This window comes from Prosopis cineraria, unplaced genomic scaffold (assembly GCF_029017545.1).
Source record: "Prosopis cineraria cultivar Desert tree isolate PC_DT_omini unplaced genomic scaffold, ASM2901754v1 PC7, whole genome shotgun sequence".
Taxonomy (NCBI): Eukaryota; Viridiplantae; Streptophyta; class Magnoliopsida; order Fabales; family Fabaceae; genus Prosopis; species Prosopis cineraria.
In genome coordinates this window covers 20,277,619-20,294,353 of record NW_026555338.1, presented here as the reverse complement: position 1 = coordinate 20,294,353, position 16,735 = coordinate 20,277,619, and the positions used below count along the sequence as shown (strand labels likewise).

The following is a 16,735-nucleotide window of genomic DNA, read 5'->3' as shown; positions in this document are numbered from 1 at the left end:
ATAAAACTAAGTACAATACCAAATCAAATTAATCAATTTTGCCCAAGTTGGGACCTGATTCGGTTCTTAATGAATCTTTCATTTGGTTTCGTTCCTTGCTCAGTTCAAATCATGCCAAAAAGAATTTTTGAAGTAATTATTACTATTTTTTGTTCATTAATTTTAATATTTTCAAATCATTTATGCAATATGTTATCTATTCTAGAACACCCTTAGCTAATTTTTACAGTGTTTCTAATTAATCATGATAACGACAAGTTCATTCAAACCCCACACACACACACACACACACACACACACACATGTAGGAAGTTGGTGATGAAATGAAGAAAAATATTGAAACATTGAAAGAAGAAGTGAGGAAGATTCTTGCTTCTACTATGGACAAGCTCTTGAAGAAAGCTGAAGTGGTTGATTCAATTCAACGTTTGGGTTTGTCATATCATTTTGAGCCTGAGATTGATCAAGTGTTGAAGCAGCTTCACAATGATTATGTTGAAAATAATGAAATAACTCACATTGAAGATCTCCATTCTCTAGCGCTACTCTTTAATTTACTGAGACAACATGGATATCCTGTTTCACCTGGTATGTGATCTCTCTCTCTCTCTCTCTCTCTATATATATATATATATATATATATTTATATGTGTGTGCGTGTGTGTGTGCGCGCTTCTTATGTGCTCCAATTTGCTTTGGAATTTGATTTCTGTGTTAATATAAAAATGTACAAAAAGAATCTTATTTAGTTCTTGAAAAATTATTCCATAATTATATCTGTCATGCTACAAGAAAATTGAGATTTTGTCGCAAATATTTATCATCTATAGCAATAAATTTATTGAGAATTTCTTACAAATTTTCTCCCAGAAAAAAAATTATTGACATTTCTCATGGGCTGAGGGTATTTTCTCCTGGAACAAGAGAGAAAAATTCCGACTAAAATGCATGAGAAAACACGTGACTGTCCTGTTGCATCACAAAATTGAACAATCTAATCTATTGTTTAATCAAGATAGTAGGACAGTATTTAATTGAGGTAGACAATTAAAATTTTAATTATTTTCATTTTCCTAATCTGCTATCTATTTAGAAGCTTTTGAAATGTTTATAAATCATTAACAATGCATTTTAGCTCAGACTACAACGTAGTGCACAAGATCTAGTTTAAAAGGTGATTTTCATTTTTTTTTTGTTTTAAAAGTTTGATTTAAAAAAAATAATACATGATATATTCATTAAAACTGGCAGCTTCTTTTTTTCTTTTTCTTTTTGTTTTTGCTCCTTTTTTTCCAAATAATCATCACCAGATGTGTTAAACAAGTTCAAGGATGAGAAAGGAAACTTCAGTGAAAGACTTGCTTCAGATGTTGAAGGAATGATACGTTTGTATGAAGCTTCACATCTGAGTATTCATGGAGAAGACATTTTAGACGAAGCACATGCTTTCACCTCCAATCATCTTCAATCCATCACGGTTGAATCAAACCCTTTTCTAGTAGCGAAACTCAATCGTGTCTTAAAGCAGTGCCCATATAGGGGAGTGACAAGGCTAGAGGCACGAAAGTACATCTCAATCTACCATCTTCGTCCTTCCCATAGTGAAGTTCTTTTGGCCTTAGCAAAATTAGACTTCAACGCACTCCAAAAACTGCACCAGAAAGAAATTGGCAACATCTGCAAGTAAGTTCTCGAGCCTTGTGGAACAAAAATATTAAGAAATATAAACATTAATATGGTTATGAAATTACTTATACAAACTTTCATTTCTGTGGTGGGGTTATAGATGGTGGAACAGTTTGGATGAGCCAAGAAATCTATCATATGTAAGAGACAGGATTGTTGAAAATTATTTCTGGGGCCTTGCGACTTCTTATTTTGAGCCTCAATACTCCAAATGTAGAAGCACCATGGCCAAAGGAATTGGCTTCTTAACTATCGTCGATGATACATACGATGTTTATCGAACCATTGACGAACTAGAACTCTTCACGGCAGTAATTGAGAGGTTTAGCATGCTCCCTCTGGTTCTATTCATGAGTTGTTTGGAACATTTTTTGCATTCTTTAAGAAAATTTATTATACTGCTTTATTGATTATTAAAAATCATCTCAACTTTCTAAGCATACTTCTATTAATTAAAAGAAGCCAATGAGTCACCTTGTTATTTGTGAAAATGTTTTCTCAAGTGAAAAGATTCTAAAACAGAAATGTTCTTTCATCTTTTTGTTTGACACTTTATAATTAAAACTACTTCTTATTTTTATATAACACCTTGCGAATAGAACAAAAAAAAAATATTCTATTTGTATTAGTTTTGAAACACGTTTGTTGAATTTTGAGCTGAGGCCATGTCTCCCCCCCCCCTCATCTGGTTTCATTTCTACTGTTTCAAGTTAAACTTTTTAATTAATATGCTTATCACACAGGTGGGATAGTAGTTGCTTGGATGACCTCCCAGGATATATGAAGCTAATTTATAAGGAACTGCTGAATATATTTGAAGAAATAGGTGATGAGGACAAGGGCAAAGAAGGAAGATCATATTGTGTTGACTATATAATAAATGACGTATGATAATATTGTCCCTATAAATTTCTCTATATTGCTGATTCTTTTATACATTTTTCTAAAATAGATAAATTAATATTTTTTACATAAAATTAAATACTCTTTTTATATGCCAGTTTAAAAGGATAATGCAAGCCTTCATGACAGAAGCGAGATGGTTATATAGAAACTATATACCAACAACAGAGGAATATTTGAGCATATCGACACTAACTTCTTGTTTTACATTCCTATCCATGTCTTCTTTCACTTATATGGGAGACATTGTAGGTGAGGACATTTTCAAATGGGTACAAACCCAACCTAAAATTATGAAAGCTTCTTCTGTTATTGGCAGGCTCATGGATGACATCGTCTCTAGTGAGGTATGTGTGTGTGTGTACATATAACTGATCGAAATGCCAACAAAAAACGTTACTCTCTTCAATAAAGTCTCGCCTTATTGTTACTCCCTCCACCCCATCTTATAAATTTTGCTTAGACCGATTTGATGTTCCATTGTTTAATAAGATGTTTTGAAACAAACTTATTCCTTATTATTTCACTTCTTACTCCCTCCGTTTTTTATATAATAAAAGAAATACTATATGTTTTTTATTTTATTTTTAATAAGCAAAGCAACATAAACTTTTAATGATGCAAGTGAAACCCTTTTATTATTTCACATTGTCCTATATTAGAATTTTTATATTTTATAATTAAACAAATTCTTCAACGTGTCCTATATATAAGTATCTCCACCCACTTTTAATGATGCAAGTGAAACCCTTTCCATTGATTTTTCAAAAAGCCCCTTCTCTTGATAGCCACAATATGTCTATCGTTGCTTCTTCATCACTACTTGTTCCTCCTTCAGACCTTAAAACTAATGCCGCATCCAAGTTGGGTCGACAATCTGCAGATTTTCATCCTTCTATTTGGAATGATTATTTCCTTCAATATGCTTCTGACGATTTGGTATTTATGTTTCTACTTTATGATACACACACAACACATTAAAGTAGAAGAATTTTTAAGGATGAAGTCTTGCAGAGAATTTTCCTTCTAAGCCTCTTCAATAAAATTTCATTAACAGCTTGTTTTATATTCTTATTTTGCATTCTCTCTCTCTCTCTCTCTCTCTCTCTATATATATATATATATATATCAGTGTTTAATTACCATTGGCCTGGCCTTCTTATTGCTTTAATTTTTACATGTTTTTCATCCCTTTAGAGATTCATGTGCAAATTACCGCTGCTAGAGTCTATATTTATATTTTTAATTTCTCATCCTATATTTTTTAGTAATACAGGGTGTGTGCGTTTCACTTGTGGGAAAAGAATTTATAGCTTAAGCTAATCGTATTTATGGATTTGGAGTTGATGCTTATTTTAGAGAGACATTTTTATAGCTAATTTTGGGGATGTGATCAAATGTAGGATTGGGTTTTTATTGTCCCAAAAAAAATAATTTATTGATTTAAAAAAATTACACACACTACTTTATAAAAACTGGAAAAAAAAATCCTATCAATAAGGGTGGAAGTACCTGTATAGTGAGGGGGCCGTGCCCCCACGCCCTCCCTTCCTGTTGAATTAATAATTGTTAGTAAAGTTGTTCAGTTGATAACTAAATGGTAATAATTAAAAACTATTGTCTAACAATAATTTATAATTTTAGTAAAGGATTGATGTGCAATTTTACCTTTAAACTATTATTGGAAGAGTCATGTTGTCCCTAAACTATTTATCATAGCAATATTACTCCTAAACTAATGAAATCAGAGTAGTGGTACCTATTCTGCTAAAACGTCCGTTACTGTAATTAGTGGAACCTATTTTTCATGAGTTAAGGTGCAATTTTACCTCTACACTATTTTCAAATGAGCAATATTGTCCTCACCTTTTAAAAATCATAAAATTAAATAAAAATAAAATTATAATAATATTAAATAAAAAATATTAAATGTATATATAAAATAACTATAAGAAAAAAATTTATAATATATTAATAAAATATCATAAATTAATAATATTATAAATTATAATTTTATAACTTGTTAAATATAAGCGGATTTTGGTTAAAATTAAATATGAATAGACTCACAAATATCTACATTTGTATCTATAACAATTGATTGGAGCTATCATTAACAACTCAATTTGGATTAAAAAATTATTTTCTTGATTGAGCTAGATTGGACAAAAGGTAAGCCACTATTAAGTTGGAAACTAAAGTTGAATTGGAAATCAGAGCAGTTTTTAAAAAATTAGACAGTTTTAAATATAATATTAAAAAATCTTAAATTTTTTTAAAAATAGAAAAATTTCAAAAATTAGATCCTACTAAAAACTAACTTTATTTTTAAACAATTCACATATATAAAATATGATTTGAGACCATATTTTTTTATAAAGATGTTAATAATTATAGGTGTAAATGTAGATACAACTCTACTCATATCTAATTTGATCAAGATTCACTTATAGTTGACAAGTTATAAAATCATAATTTATATTTTTTCTTATATTTATTTTATATATATTTAATATTATTATAATTTTATTTTTAGATATACATTTAATATTATTTTATTTAATATTATTATAATTTTATTTTTATTTAATTTTATGATTTTTAAGAATAGTTTAGAAACAACACTGCTCCTCTAAAAATAGTTTAAGGATAAAATTGCATCTTAACCCTTTAATAAAAGACATGGGACTTCACAGTGATTTTCTGATTTCATAAAACTCTTATGTATTTAGATTAATTATGTGATATCTGAGAGTAATTTTTCACATGTTTTTATTATAAATATTATTCTTTATTTAAAATCACTTAGAAACACTTATTATATGTTAAAGTTTGAAGATTGGTTTATAATTTTATAAAATTTGAAGATCTCCTATTTTTTTAAATCATGTAAATTATTTTTAAAAAATTGATTATAAAAAATGTAAGAAAAATCAAATTAACAATACATACATGTACGTGTATTTGTTTTTTTTAAAAAAAATAAAAAATTGGCCCCTCCTCAACGTCAAGGCTGGTTTCGGCCTTGCCTATCAGTAACCTACAAGCAAAGAAAAAAAGGCAATAGTTCCTAAAGTACAACCTATAACATAAACTAAATACAATACCGAAACAAACCAAACGAAATCAATCAATTTAGCTAAGATGGGACCTGATTCGTTCTTAAATGAAAAGACTCTTCATTTGGTCTCATTCCTTGCTCATTTTAAATCATTCCAAAAAGAGTTTTTAAGTAATTATTACTAATTTTTTTTCTTCGTTAATTTTAATATTTTCAAATCATATATGCAATATGTTATCTATTATTGAACACCCTTAGCCAATTTTTGCAGTGTTTCTAGTTAATCTTGATAACGGCAACTTCATTCAAACCATATATACATATACATATATATATGTAGGAATTTGATGATGAAATGAAGAAAAATATTGAAACATTGAAAGAAGAAGTGAGGAAGATTCTTGTTTCTACTATGGACAAGCTCCTGAAGAAAACAGAAGTGGTTGATTCAATCCAAAGTTTGGGTTTGTCTTATCATTTTAAGCCTGAGATTGATAAAGTGTTGAAGCAGCTTCACAATGATTATGTTGAAACTAATGACATAACTCATATTGAAGGTCTTCATTCTCTAGCTCTACTCTTCAAGTTACTGAGACAACATGGATATCCTGTTTCATCTGGTATGTGATCTCTCTCTCTCTATATATATGCTTCCTATGTGCCCCAATTTGTTTTGGAATTTGATTTCCATGTTAATATAAAAAATGTACAAAAAGAATCTTATTTTAGATCTTGAAAAATTATTCCATAATTACATCAGTCATGCTCCAAGAAAAAAATTGTTACAAATTTTCTCCCAGAAAAAAATTCTTGACATTTCTCTTGGGATCAGGGCATTTTCTTCTGGAACAAAAGAGAAAAATTCAAACAAAAATACATGAGAAAGCACGTGACAGTCATGTTGTATTACAAAATTGAACAATCTAATCTATTGTTTAATCAACATTGTAGGACAGTATTTAATTGAGGTAGACAATTAAAATTTTAATTATTTTCATTTTCCTAATCTTCTATTTATTTAGAAGCCTTTGAAATGTTTATAAATCATTAACAATGCGTTGTAGCTCAGACTAAACAACGTAGTGCAATTAAAAGGTGATCTTAAATTTTTTTGTTTTAAAAGTTTAAATTTTTTTAAAAAATAATACATGCTATTTTCAATAAAAACTGGCAGTCTTTTTTTTTTTTTTTTGGCTCCCTTTTAACCGATTCACTCAAATAATCATCACCAGATGTGTTCAACAAGTTCAAGGATGAGAAAGGAAACTTCAGTGAAAGAATTGCTTCAGATGTTGAAGGAATGATAAGTTTGTATGAAGCTTCTCATCTGAGTACTCACGGAGAAGACATTTTAGATAAAGCAAGGGCTTTCACCTCCAATCATCTTCAATCCATCACCATTGAATCAAACCCTTTTCTAGCAGCAAAACTCAATCATGTCTTAAAGCAATGTCCATATAGGGGAATACCAAGGCTAGAGGCACGAAAGTACATCTCAATCTACCACCTTCGTCCTTCACATAGTGAAGTTCTTTTGACCTTAGCAAAATTAGACTTCAACGCACTCCAAAAACTGCACCAGAAAGAAATTGGCAACATTTGCAAGTAAGTTCTCGACCCTTGTGGAACAAAAATATTAAGAAATATAAACATTAATATGGCTATGAAATTACTTACACAAATTTTCATTTTTGTGATGCGGTTCTAGATGGTGGAACAGTTTGGATGTGCCAAGAAATCTATCATATGTAAGAAACAGGATTGTGGAAGATTACTCCTGGGCTCTTTCGACTTTTTATTTTGAGCCTCAATACTCCAAAGGTAGAAGCATCATGGCCAAAGAATTTGGCTTCTTAACTATCATCGATGATACGTACGATGTTTATGGAACCATTGATGAACTAGAACTCTTCACTGTGGCAATTGAGAGGTTTAGCATACTCCCTCTGGTTTTATTTACGAGTTGTTCGGAACATTTTTTTGCATTCTTTAAGAAAAGTTATTATACTGCTTTATTGGTTATTAAAAGTCATCTAGACTTTCTAAGTATACTTTTATTAATTAAAAGAAGCCAACAAGTCACCTTGTTATTTATGCAAATGTTTCCTCAGAAAAGGTTCTAATGCTTAAATGTTCTTTCATCTTTTTGTTTGACACTTTATAGTTAGAACCACTTCTTGTTTTTATTCATATAACAATTTGCTAATAGATCCAAAATAGTATTCTATTTGTTATTAGTTTTGAAACATGTTTGTTGAATTTTGAGCTGAGGCCATGTTTCTCTCTCTCCCTTCATCTGGTTTCTTTTCTAGTGTTTCAAGTTAAACTTTTTAGTTAATACGCTTATTACACAGGTGGGATAGTAGTTGCTTGGATGACCTCCCAGGATATATGAAGCTAATTTATAAGGAACTGTTGAATATGTTTGAAGAAATAGGTGATGAGGACAAGGGCAAAGAAGGAAGAGCATACTGCGTTGACTATATAATAAAAGACGTATGATGATATTGTCCCTATAAATTTCTCTACATTGCTGATTCTTTTTTACATTTTTATAAATTAGATATAATTATAATTTTTTAACATAAAATTAAACACTGTTTTTACATGCCAGTTTAAAAGGCTCGTGCAAGCCTTTATGACAGAAGCGAGATGGTTATATAGAAACTATATACCAACAACAGAGGAATACTTGAGCATATCGACAGTAACTTCCTGCGTTACATTCCTATCCATGTCTTCTTTCACTTATATGGGAGACATCGTAAGTGAGGACATTTTCAAATGGGTACAAACCCAACCTAAAATTATCAAAGCTTCTTCTGTTATTGTCAGGGTTATGGATGACATCGTCTCTAGTGAGGTATGTGTGTGTGTGTGTACATATAACTGATCTAAATGCCAAATAAAAACGTTACTCTCTTCAATAAAATCTCATCTTATTGTTAGTCCCTCCACCCCATCTTATACAATATATATATATATATATATATATTTTAGACCGATTTGATGTTTATGTTTCTTTTCTGAAGTAATAAAGTTACAAAGTCTATGTAATTAATTTAATTGGTATTCATGACTTAACCAAAAATGTCTTATAAAATTGGGCGGAGGGAGTATTATTGTTTGACTTTCTCTTGCAAATCTTTGTGCTGATGCAGTTTGAGAGGAAAAGAGGGCACATTGCCTCACTTGTGGAATGCTATATGAAGGACCATGGAGTGTCAAGACAGGAAGCCATAGATGAATTGAAAAAGATGATTGAGAGTGCATGGAAGGATGTCAATGAGGAATGTCTTAGACCAACTCAAGTACCTATGCCCTTTCTAAAGATGGCTCTGAATCTTGCTCGTTTCATGGATGCGATGTATAAGGATGCTGATAATTACACTCATTCTGGAGGAGCCATGAAGGAGTACATTACACTATTGTTTGTGGATCCTGTGCCAATATGATAAGTGAATTATTAGGGTTTACTTCTTTGCTGAAATGTGTCTCACAACTTTGGCTTTATTTAATGATATGAGAAATAAATTGTGTGATTTTATGCTAATTATATATGTTTTTGTTCAATGAAATGAGTCGTGCTGTGTTTTTGTTCGGTAATAATATGAAATATATGTCCTTGTGCTCCTTGAAAATAGAACATGATGTGATGTGTTTCAAGCAAAAATGTAAATGGCAATTTATATTTGGTTGTGTTCATCTTTCACTAAATTTATCTTTTCTGTCTCCATGGCCTCATATTTTTGCTGTTATTTTCTTGAAAATAATTCCTTAAATTTATTACAGTGCTTATTTTAGGAGTCAAAAGTCAAAAATAAGTTACCTCAACTAAACTATAAACTTTAAAAAATGTTCTTATACACTTAATCATTATATTATAATATCATTTCAATTATCTCTTTACTTGATAGATAATATTGAAAAGCATCATTAATAAATTTTATATTTATTAAATTATCTTTTTTTTTTAGAACAATAACATATCTTTAAACTTGTTTTATAATTTGAAATGAGTAAGAAATTTCACTTTCTGCATGTCTACCTTCACGAAAGGCTATGATATTGCCACGAATACAATTAACGGTTTTTCCAAACTGAAACAAGGGAGACGCGTGGCTTGTTACTTAATTTGAATTAAAAACATTAGATTCTCAATAAAAAAATTTTCAAAATGAATTATGAATATAAATTCAAATAGTTATAAACAAAAATTATTTTTGTTACAATCTAAGAATTATATTTAATATTTAAATACTTATTTGCAATTGAAACTCTTAGATTTGTAATAATTTGGATCAGTATTTTTACTTATTTTTTTAAAAATTTTGTTGGAGACTTAATTTTTATTAATTTAGTGTTTTGAATCTAACTGTCATTCTCTCTCCAAATACTTGTATGATAGGATATTTTCTTTAAAAAAATAAAGATTTCTCGACAACGATGATGAAGATGATGTCATTTTAGTTAAGCAATTCTTTAAGTTACTATTTGGGAGGAATGATAGAGAGGTCTCAAAATAATTAATTAATTCAAGTTAAGTCTTAAGTGTCAAACTTTAAAAATTTACAACTCAATCTCTTAATGTTGCAACTCCATTATAATGCATTTGCAACTTATATTTTAAATTTTAACAGAGAAAATAAATATTTTTATTCTTTAACTATATTAAACTTTAAAAAATAAATTACAAATTCATCATAACATAGTTGCAAAGTTAAGAGATTGAATTGTAAATTTTTAAAATTTGACACTTAAAACTTAATTTAAATTAATTAATTATTTTGAAACCTCTTTGTCATTCTTCCAAGTATTTGAGGTGGAGAGGTGTATCATGTTTTTTGTAATGATCCAACTTTTCAATTTTGTCTTTTTCTTTTTGGATAATTGGCTTCTACATAAAATAAGAAATATTTTGATATTTTAAAGTCATAAAATGGTGAAGTTTTATATTTTTTTAATATTTTTTAAAATAAAAGGGTGTAATTGTTATATTATATTATTATTCTTTAAAAAATCATAAAAAAATACAAAATTTCACCATTTCAATGGGGACTTCAAGATATCAAAATATTCTTATTTCATGTAAAAGTAAATAATCCAAATAAAAAAAATGAAATTTGGAAGTTGATGCATTATTGAATTATTAGAAAAATGCTCATTAGAAACCTAAATCCCGGCTGAAACGAAGTCTGGTTTTGATGGGGTTTCTACCTTCTACCGATACTTTTGGTCTAAATCTTGGTTTTGTTCAGGTCTTTGACTCCTGTCACACCCGCAAATGCAAGGCCTTTTAGCCGCCCGATAAAGACTTTACTGAGGGTTTTATTAGAGTTTCTCTTTAAAAAAATCCACTTATCCACGTGATTGCCAAGAGCGATGACGGACCCAGAAGAATTAGTTTGTAGGGACAAAATTTATATATAAGATAAATATTAATATTATTAATAAATTAGTTATATTTTTTATTAAATTATATTAAATATAAAATTTATTAAAATTAAATGATATTAAAGAAGTATATATAAACTATAAAATTATAACAAAACAAAAATTATATATATATATATATATATATAGAATTATGCTTTTCATTTTAATTAATAAAACTTAACTCTTGATTGTTGATCAATAAAGGTGAGTTTAATTGATAAGAATTTAGTTCATGATCTTCTAAGATCTATCTCATCTAAACTTTTCTGTGCCAACAAAATTTAACTTTTTTGTATAGTACACATTTTTTTAAAAAAATTTGCAATTTAAATAATCAAAGAAAATTATTTTCTAAACTATTGCTCCCTTGTTTTTAAAACTCTTTCTATTTAATGTTAAAACACATAAATAAGACTTTAGTCAAATAAACTTTTTAGAAATTAGTGAAATTTTTAATGAGGCCACATGAATTTTACTTTCTTTTTTGAGGGTACAGGGGCAAGTGAAATTTTTGAACGAGGGCAAATGAAATATTTAGGGTTATCATCCTTGCTGGTTAAAAACTAAGAAGTGGACTCATGCATCGTCATCCATCTTCCTTTGATAATGTGGCAGCGAAGGCCTCTTTATTCCCACGAGAATCTTACTCTTTTCTTCGTACTCTTTCCTGTCTCATAGGATATGAATGCATGGTGGTTTAGAAGCAATCTCTTTCCGGCTCTCTTGGGCGCTCTGTTTCAACAGTTTAGCTGGCATGGAGTTCATCATGTTCAATGGAGAATTGGATCCATTCAATGAGTAATGAGTGTTCCATATACCATGATAATAACGGTTTGATGTAATTGAATGATTGTCAATAATTTTGTCATATAATTATATTTTTAAGAAATTAAATCCCAAACTTTTGGAGGCGATAAGTAAGGAATGTTTTGATTGTGTTAATTGTTTTAAATTTTGGGATAAGATTCAAATATTAATGAAATCCAATAATTATAATTAAGACAAAATTAAATGAGTGTATATCGACAATGTTTTTCATTTTTCACTGTATTTTTTGGATAACCATTCGGTATTTAAAGCCGATAGCTCTAACAAATCTCAATTCAAGAACTGTAGAGCCCCAAAGAGAGGTAGCTCTTCATATTTTCTCCATTCTCATAACTCCATTGATCAAACCCAAAAGCTCATGTGATGGGAAGAAAAAGAGGTAATTAAAGATATTAAAGATTTGAGAAGATTGAAAGATCGAAGATATTTTATTAGGATATTTTATTATTTAGGAATATTTTATTTTAATTATTGTAATATTTGAATTATTATTATCATTTCATTTAATTTTAATATTTTAAGAATTTCTCACATTTAATTCTAGGGTTAAGGTTGAGATTTATAAATGGCACCTCAATTCATTTGATTTAGATGCACATTTAATTGAATAAAATTATTATTATTTTACCTTTCTTGTGAGTTTTCTCTTTTTTCTATTCTCTCTATTGATCCCTTTCTTTCTTTTCTATATTTTCTCCCCCTTCCCCTTCCCCATTCTACATCATAATGGTTAAGGAAACTTAGACCTCTAATCATCTGAGCCAACATGCATTAGTTCTTTGGGGCTCTTCTAATCATATTTTGCCATTCCCATGGCCCAATGATCAAACGCAAAAGCTAATGGTTAAGGAAATTCGGACCCCTTATCATTTGAGCCAACATGCATTGGTTCTTTGACTGTTATATTCATTAGTCTGTTGTTTTCAATTTGGTTTGTGAGCTTTGTCTTGTATATGATTTGTATGGGCTTGGGATATCAGATCATATATCAGATATATTTTCTAGGCCTTTTTGTCTTGTAATCTTTTTATTTCCTTTTAATCAAGTTTGACTGTTCCTCAAACATGTATTATTTAATATATTTTTCTTCATATTTGATTTAAATTTGAAATTGTTAGAGTAATTTATCACACATTTGAGAATTAATATTAAAATACATGGTTAGTAATTCGTTTTTAATTTAATAATTTTTTAATTTGATTTGAAATTAGTTGGTTATTATTTAACTTCTAAAAACTTTATTTGGTCTAAAATATAGGGCATCAAGTAACTTATATAATTATTTTTCAATTATACCCTATGTCATTTATTACTCTTTTTTCAAAATTGATTTATTTAAATTTTAATTTTCATTATCAAGGCATTTATGAGAGTATAATTGGAAAGATGTAATTTTTTTAAAGAAATTTAGGTTTCAATTAATATGTTTTGAGAACTATGAATTAGTTACTAATACCCTACATTGTGATTCGGAAGGCATATATTACAAATTTAATTAGAAATTTTTTTGATGGGTTATGAATCCAAAAATTCCATACCTGCAACTCTTTCCTCATTTGACTATCATTGTTGCAAGAAAATCATAATAAAACTGTAAAAAGTTATTGAGGACTACACAATTGTCACTATTTGATAAGAAATCTCTCACTTCTTGCTTTTTTCTTGAAAAGAAAAATCAAATGAAGTAGAAAATGAACACAATAAAAAATTAAAATTTATGAAAAAATATTTAGCAATAAGTAACTTAAACTTTAATTTTTTTTAAATAATTAAACATTTTCTTGATTATTTTCATACAAAAGTAATGTTACATTAAAATGTTTGTAAAAGTAGCTAATTGATAGAGTCAAAATTTTGAAATATTTATAATTTATAATGAAGTTTTGGATTGAATTTAAATAATTTTTTTTTTGGAAAACATCCGATCAGAATCTAGATGTAAAATAAAATCAAAATTTTGTTCTAAATCAAAATTTAAATTTTCATTTGGTGCAAAGTTCGTTGCTGTCTTTTGAGTTAGTTTAGCAGACGGACAGCCCTCCCTTGTCTCATAAATCAAATTATAAACAACTAATCACTAAATAAATTTAAATACCTTCAATGTTTTTAATTCTAATTTTTTTCCAGAGTAATCAAAGGATTTTAGTTAACAGAAAATATGTACTTTCAATTCCTCATCTATGTTATGCTTCTGCGGCGTATTATGCAGGATTCTTGCCAGCAAGTTTGCTTTCTTGACAGATTCTAGCTGAACTTCTGGTATGCACAACTTTTTATTCTAGCATCCAATCAAAATGATTTAAGCACGCACAAAAAACTGATTTGCTAACGTAGCTAATAGTGTAGATGTTACCAAAAAATAATACCACAAAAGAAAGTTGGACACTTGGGATCAAATAATTCTCTCTTCCACTTTTATCACAATCCAAGTGTCCAAAAGTCTCCATCAAATGTCTTTAGCCCCTTTTGAGCCTTAAACCACACTCCATGAACGCTAATACACATTATCTAACTACTATGTTATTCGTTTACTTCTGTCAAAATGTTATTCGTTTACTCTATTACTTCCCTTAGTAGATGTACTCTTTGTCAAAATCTTATTCGTTTACTTTTATATATAAGAGGGTGCTCGAATATCGAGTATTGCTCATGGATTTCAAGTGCAATACTTTCACATTGTGTTATTAGTCCCTTTGAGGTTTGTCATTTCAAACATGATAAACGACCACAGGCTAAGTAAACGTCTGTTAATTGGCATGTATATTCTTCTTGAAGTGAAGTTGAACATATTTGAAATCAATAATATCGTTGAAAAAAATCTTGTGGGTATTATTTTGTTTGATTCACTAATGGTCAGTCGTTAGAGAAACTATCCTTAAGAATGAAGGAGTCACATTTGCAATAAGGGAGATGCCATCCGTGAAGCCAAGGTTTCATCCTACCCATCCCATTTAGCTTGCCACCTGTGAATTGTTTTGGTCAATTAGAGTGATTTAACAATGAAATTAGTTTCGGTTATATTAGGCCTACATTGCACTCTTTTAGAAAACATCATGGCAACAGTGCTCATACTAAAACTTAAAGATATCATATATGTCTGCAGAAAAACGTTTTGAGATAAATTTGCCTTTTAACCCTAAAGTAAATATCTAATTAAAACAAGGGTTAAGGTATATTTTCGTCTTTAAACTATTCTCTGTGAAGCTCCTAGAGTTCTAAACTATTTGTCTTAATGATTTTGCTCCTAAAATAATTAAAATATAATATATTTTCTTCAGACTTTAAATAACTCTTCATTGACTATTAAAAATTCTAACTAGGACTTAAGTTTGATAAAAAAAAAAAGAAAATGCCACATATCGTGTTGGGTGGATTTGGAAATGTTACATTTTAATTAACTTTAGGGGAGAAATTGCTATATGACAACTATTTTAAGACATTGGGTGCTCATTAGAGAATAATTTATGGGAAAAAATGTATCTTAACTTAGATCCACCTAACATGATAGGTGGCATTTCCATTCAAACTTATTAAGCCTTAGTCAGCATTTTTAAAAATTAATATTGAGGTATTTAACGTTAGGGGGAAATATGTCTTTTAATTACTTTAGGGGTGAAATTATTATACGACAAATAGTTTAGGACACTAAGTACTCAACAAAAAATAGTTTAGGCACAAAATGTACCTTAACCCTTAAAACAATAATAATAAAACTTTTGGTCTCTCAAATATATGTCAATCAAATTTTTAAAATTTTATAATCATACTCCTTATGGTGTTATTTTCCCTTCAAACTATAAGGATTAATTGTGTATAGTTATAATGTACGTTGATCTTTTTCTCAAAAAGAAAAAAAAAATTGTGTATGATATATGAAACTTCAAGAACTTAGTCAATAATGAATACATTTCTGGATTCAAATTGATAACCGAGACAAATGTGAGAAATCTAAAAAAAAAATTATTATTCTTGTAAATTATAAGGTAAATTAAATTATATGATAAATTTATAATAACTTAAATGTTAATACAAATATATTAATAGGCCATGCCTAAGCTTTCAAGTCATGCCTCAAATAAAAATGCTTTATCTTTACCATCATAATTTAAGTCTATTACAAAGAGCTAATATATTACAATATGGTAAACTAAATTTTAAACTCTTATCTATATTTAATGCTAAATCGTATTTCAAATAAAATTACCACCATGTGATAGTGATAGACTCTAGAAAAAAATGACAATAAAATTTTTTTAAATTACATAAATAATAATTCAATTTCTTAAAATGCTATATTGCTAATGAAGATTCTAGGGACCTTTTTGTTGATAACTTTGTTTTGAAAAAAATACCATTCTACCCTTATTAAAAATAATAAGACTCAATCATAATTTTTATTTAAAAAATTATAATTTTTATTCTATAAAGTGCAAGAGATGAATAAAAAATCACAGCTTATTAAGTATAATTTTTGTTATTGAAAAACATATCCCAGTCATAACTTTTATTTAAGGAATACAACTTTTGTTCTATAAATCGTAAGAATTGAATAAAAAATCATAATTTATCAAGCATAATTTTTATTATTAAAAATAAATTTTTAAAATAATAAACTTCATTCATAAATTTCATTTAAAAAATAACAACTTGTTTTAAAAAATTACAACAATTGAATAAGAAATCATAATTTATCAATAAAAATAAAATAATCTTTTCAGTGAAAAAATTATCGATAAAAAAGTTTATAAAGACTTCATTAATATTATAATATTTTAAGAGATTAAATTATTATTTATATAATTTAAAAAAATCATTATCATT

The 16,735-nt window shown here is 28.3% G+C and overlaps 1 protein-coding gene across 1 annotated transcript; it reads left to right on the top strand.

Annotated features, from left to right (window-relative positions):
* Positions 1-308: 308 nt before the first annotated feature.
* On the top strand, positions 309-9,105 carry LOC129314992 ((-)-germacrene D synthase-like). Its single transcript, XM_054958484.1, has 11 exons — positions 309-588; positions 1,311-1,683; positions 1,787-2,008; positions 2,430-2,571; positions 2,688-2,936; positions 5,991-6,270; positions 6,883-7,255; positions 7,359-7,580; positions 8,005-8,146; positions 8,265-8,513; positions 8,812-9,105. Exons 1-11 carry the CDS (start codon positions 324-326, stop codon positions 9,103-9,105), a joined length of 2,811 nt encoding a protein of 936 aa, XP_054814459.1. The 5' UTR covers positions 309-323.
* Positions 9,106-16,735: the final 7,630 nt, after the last annotated feature.

Bases quoted from the DNA above. Each gene is read 5' to 3' on its own strand.
- LOC129314992 (XM_054958484.1), top strand. From the start codon at position 324: ATGAAGAAAAATATTGAAACATTGAAAGAAGAAGTGAGGAAGATTCTT. The intron at 2,937-5,990 runs GTATGTGTGTGT...ATATATATGTAG, and splicing joins ATGACATCGTCTCTAGTGAG to GAATTTGATGATGAAATGAA. The intron at 7,256-7,358 runs GTAAGTTCTCGA...ATGCGGTTCTAG, and splicing joins GAAATTGGCAACATTTGCAA to ATGGTGGAACAGTTTGGATG.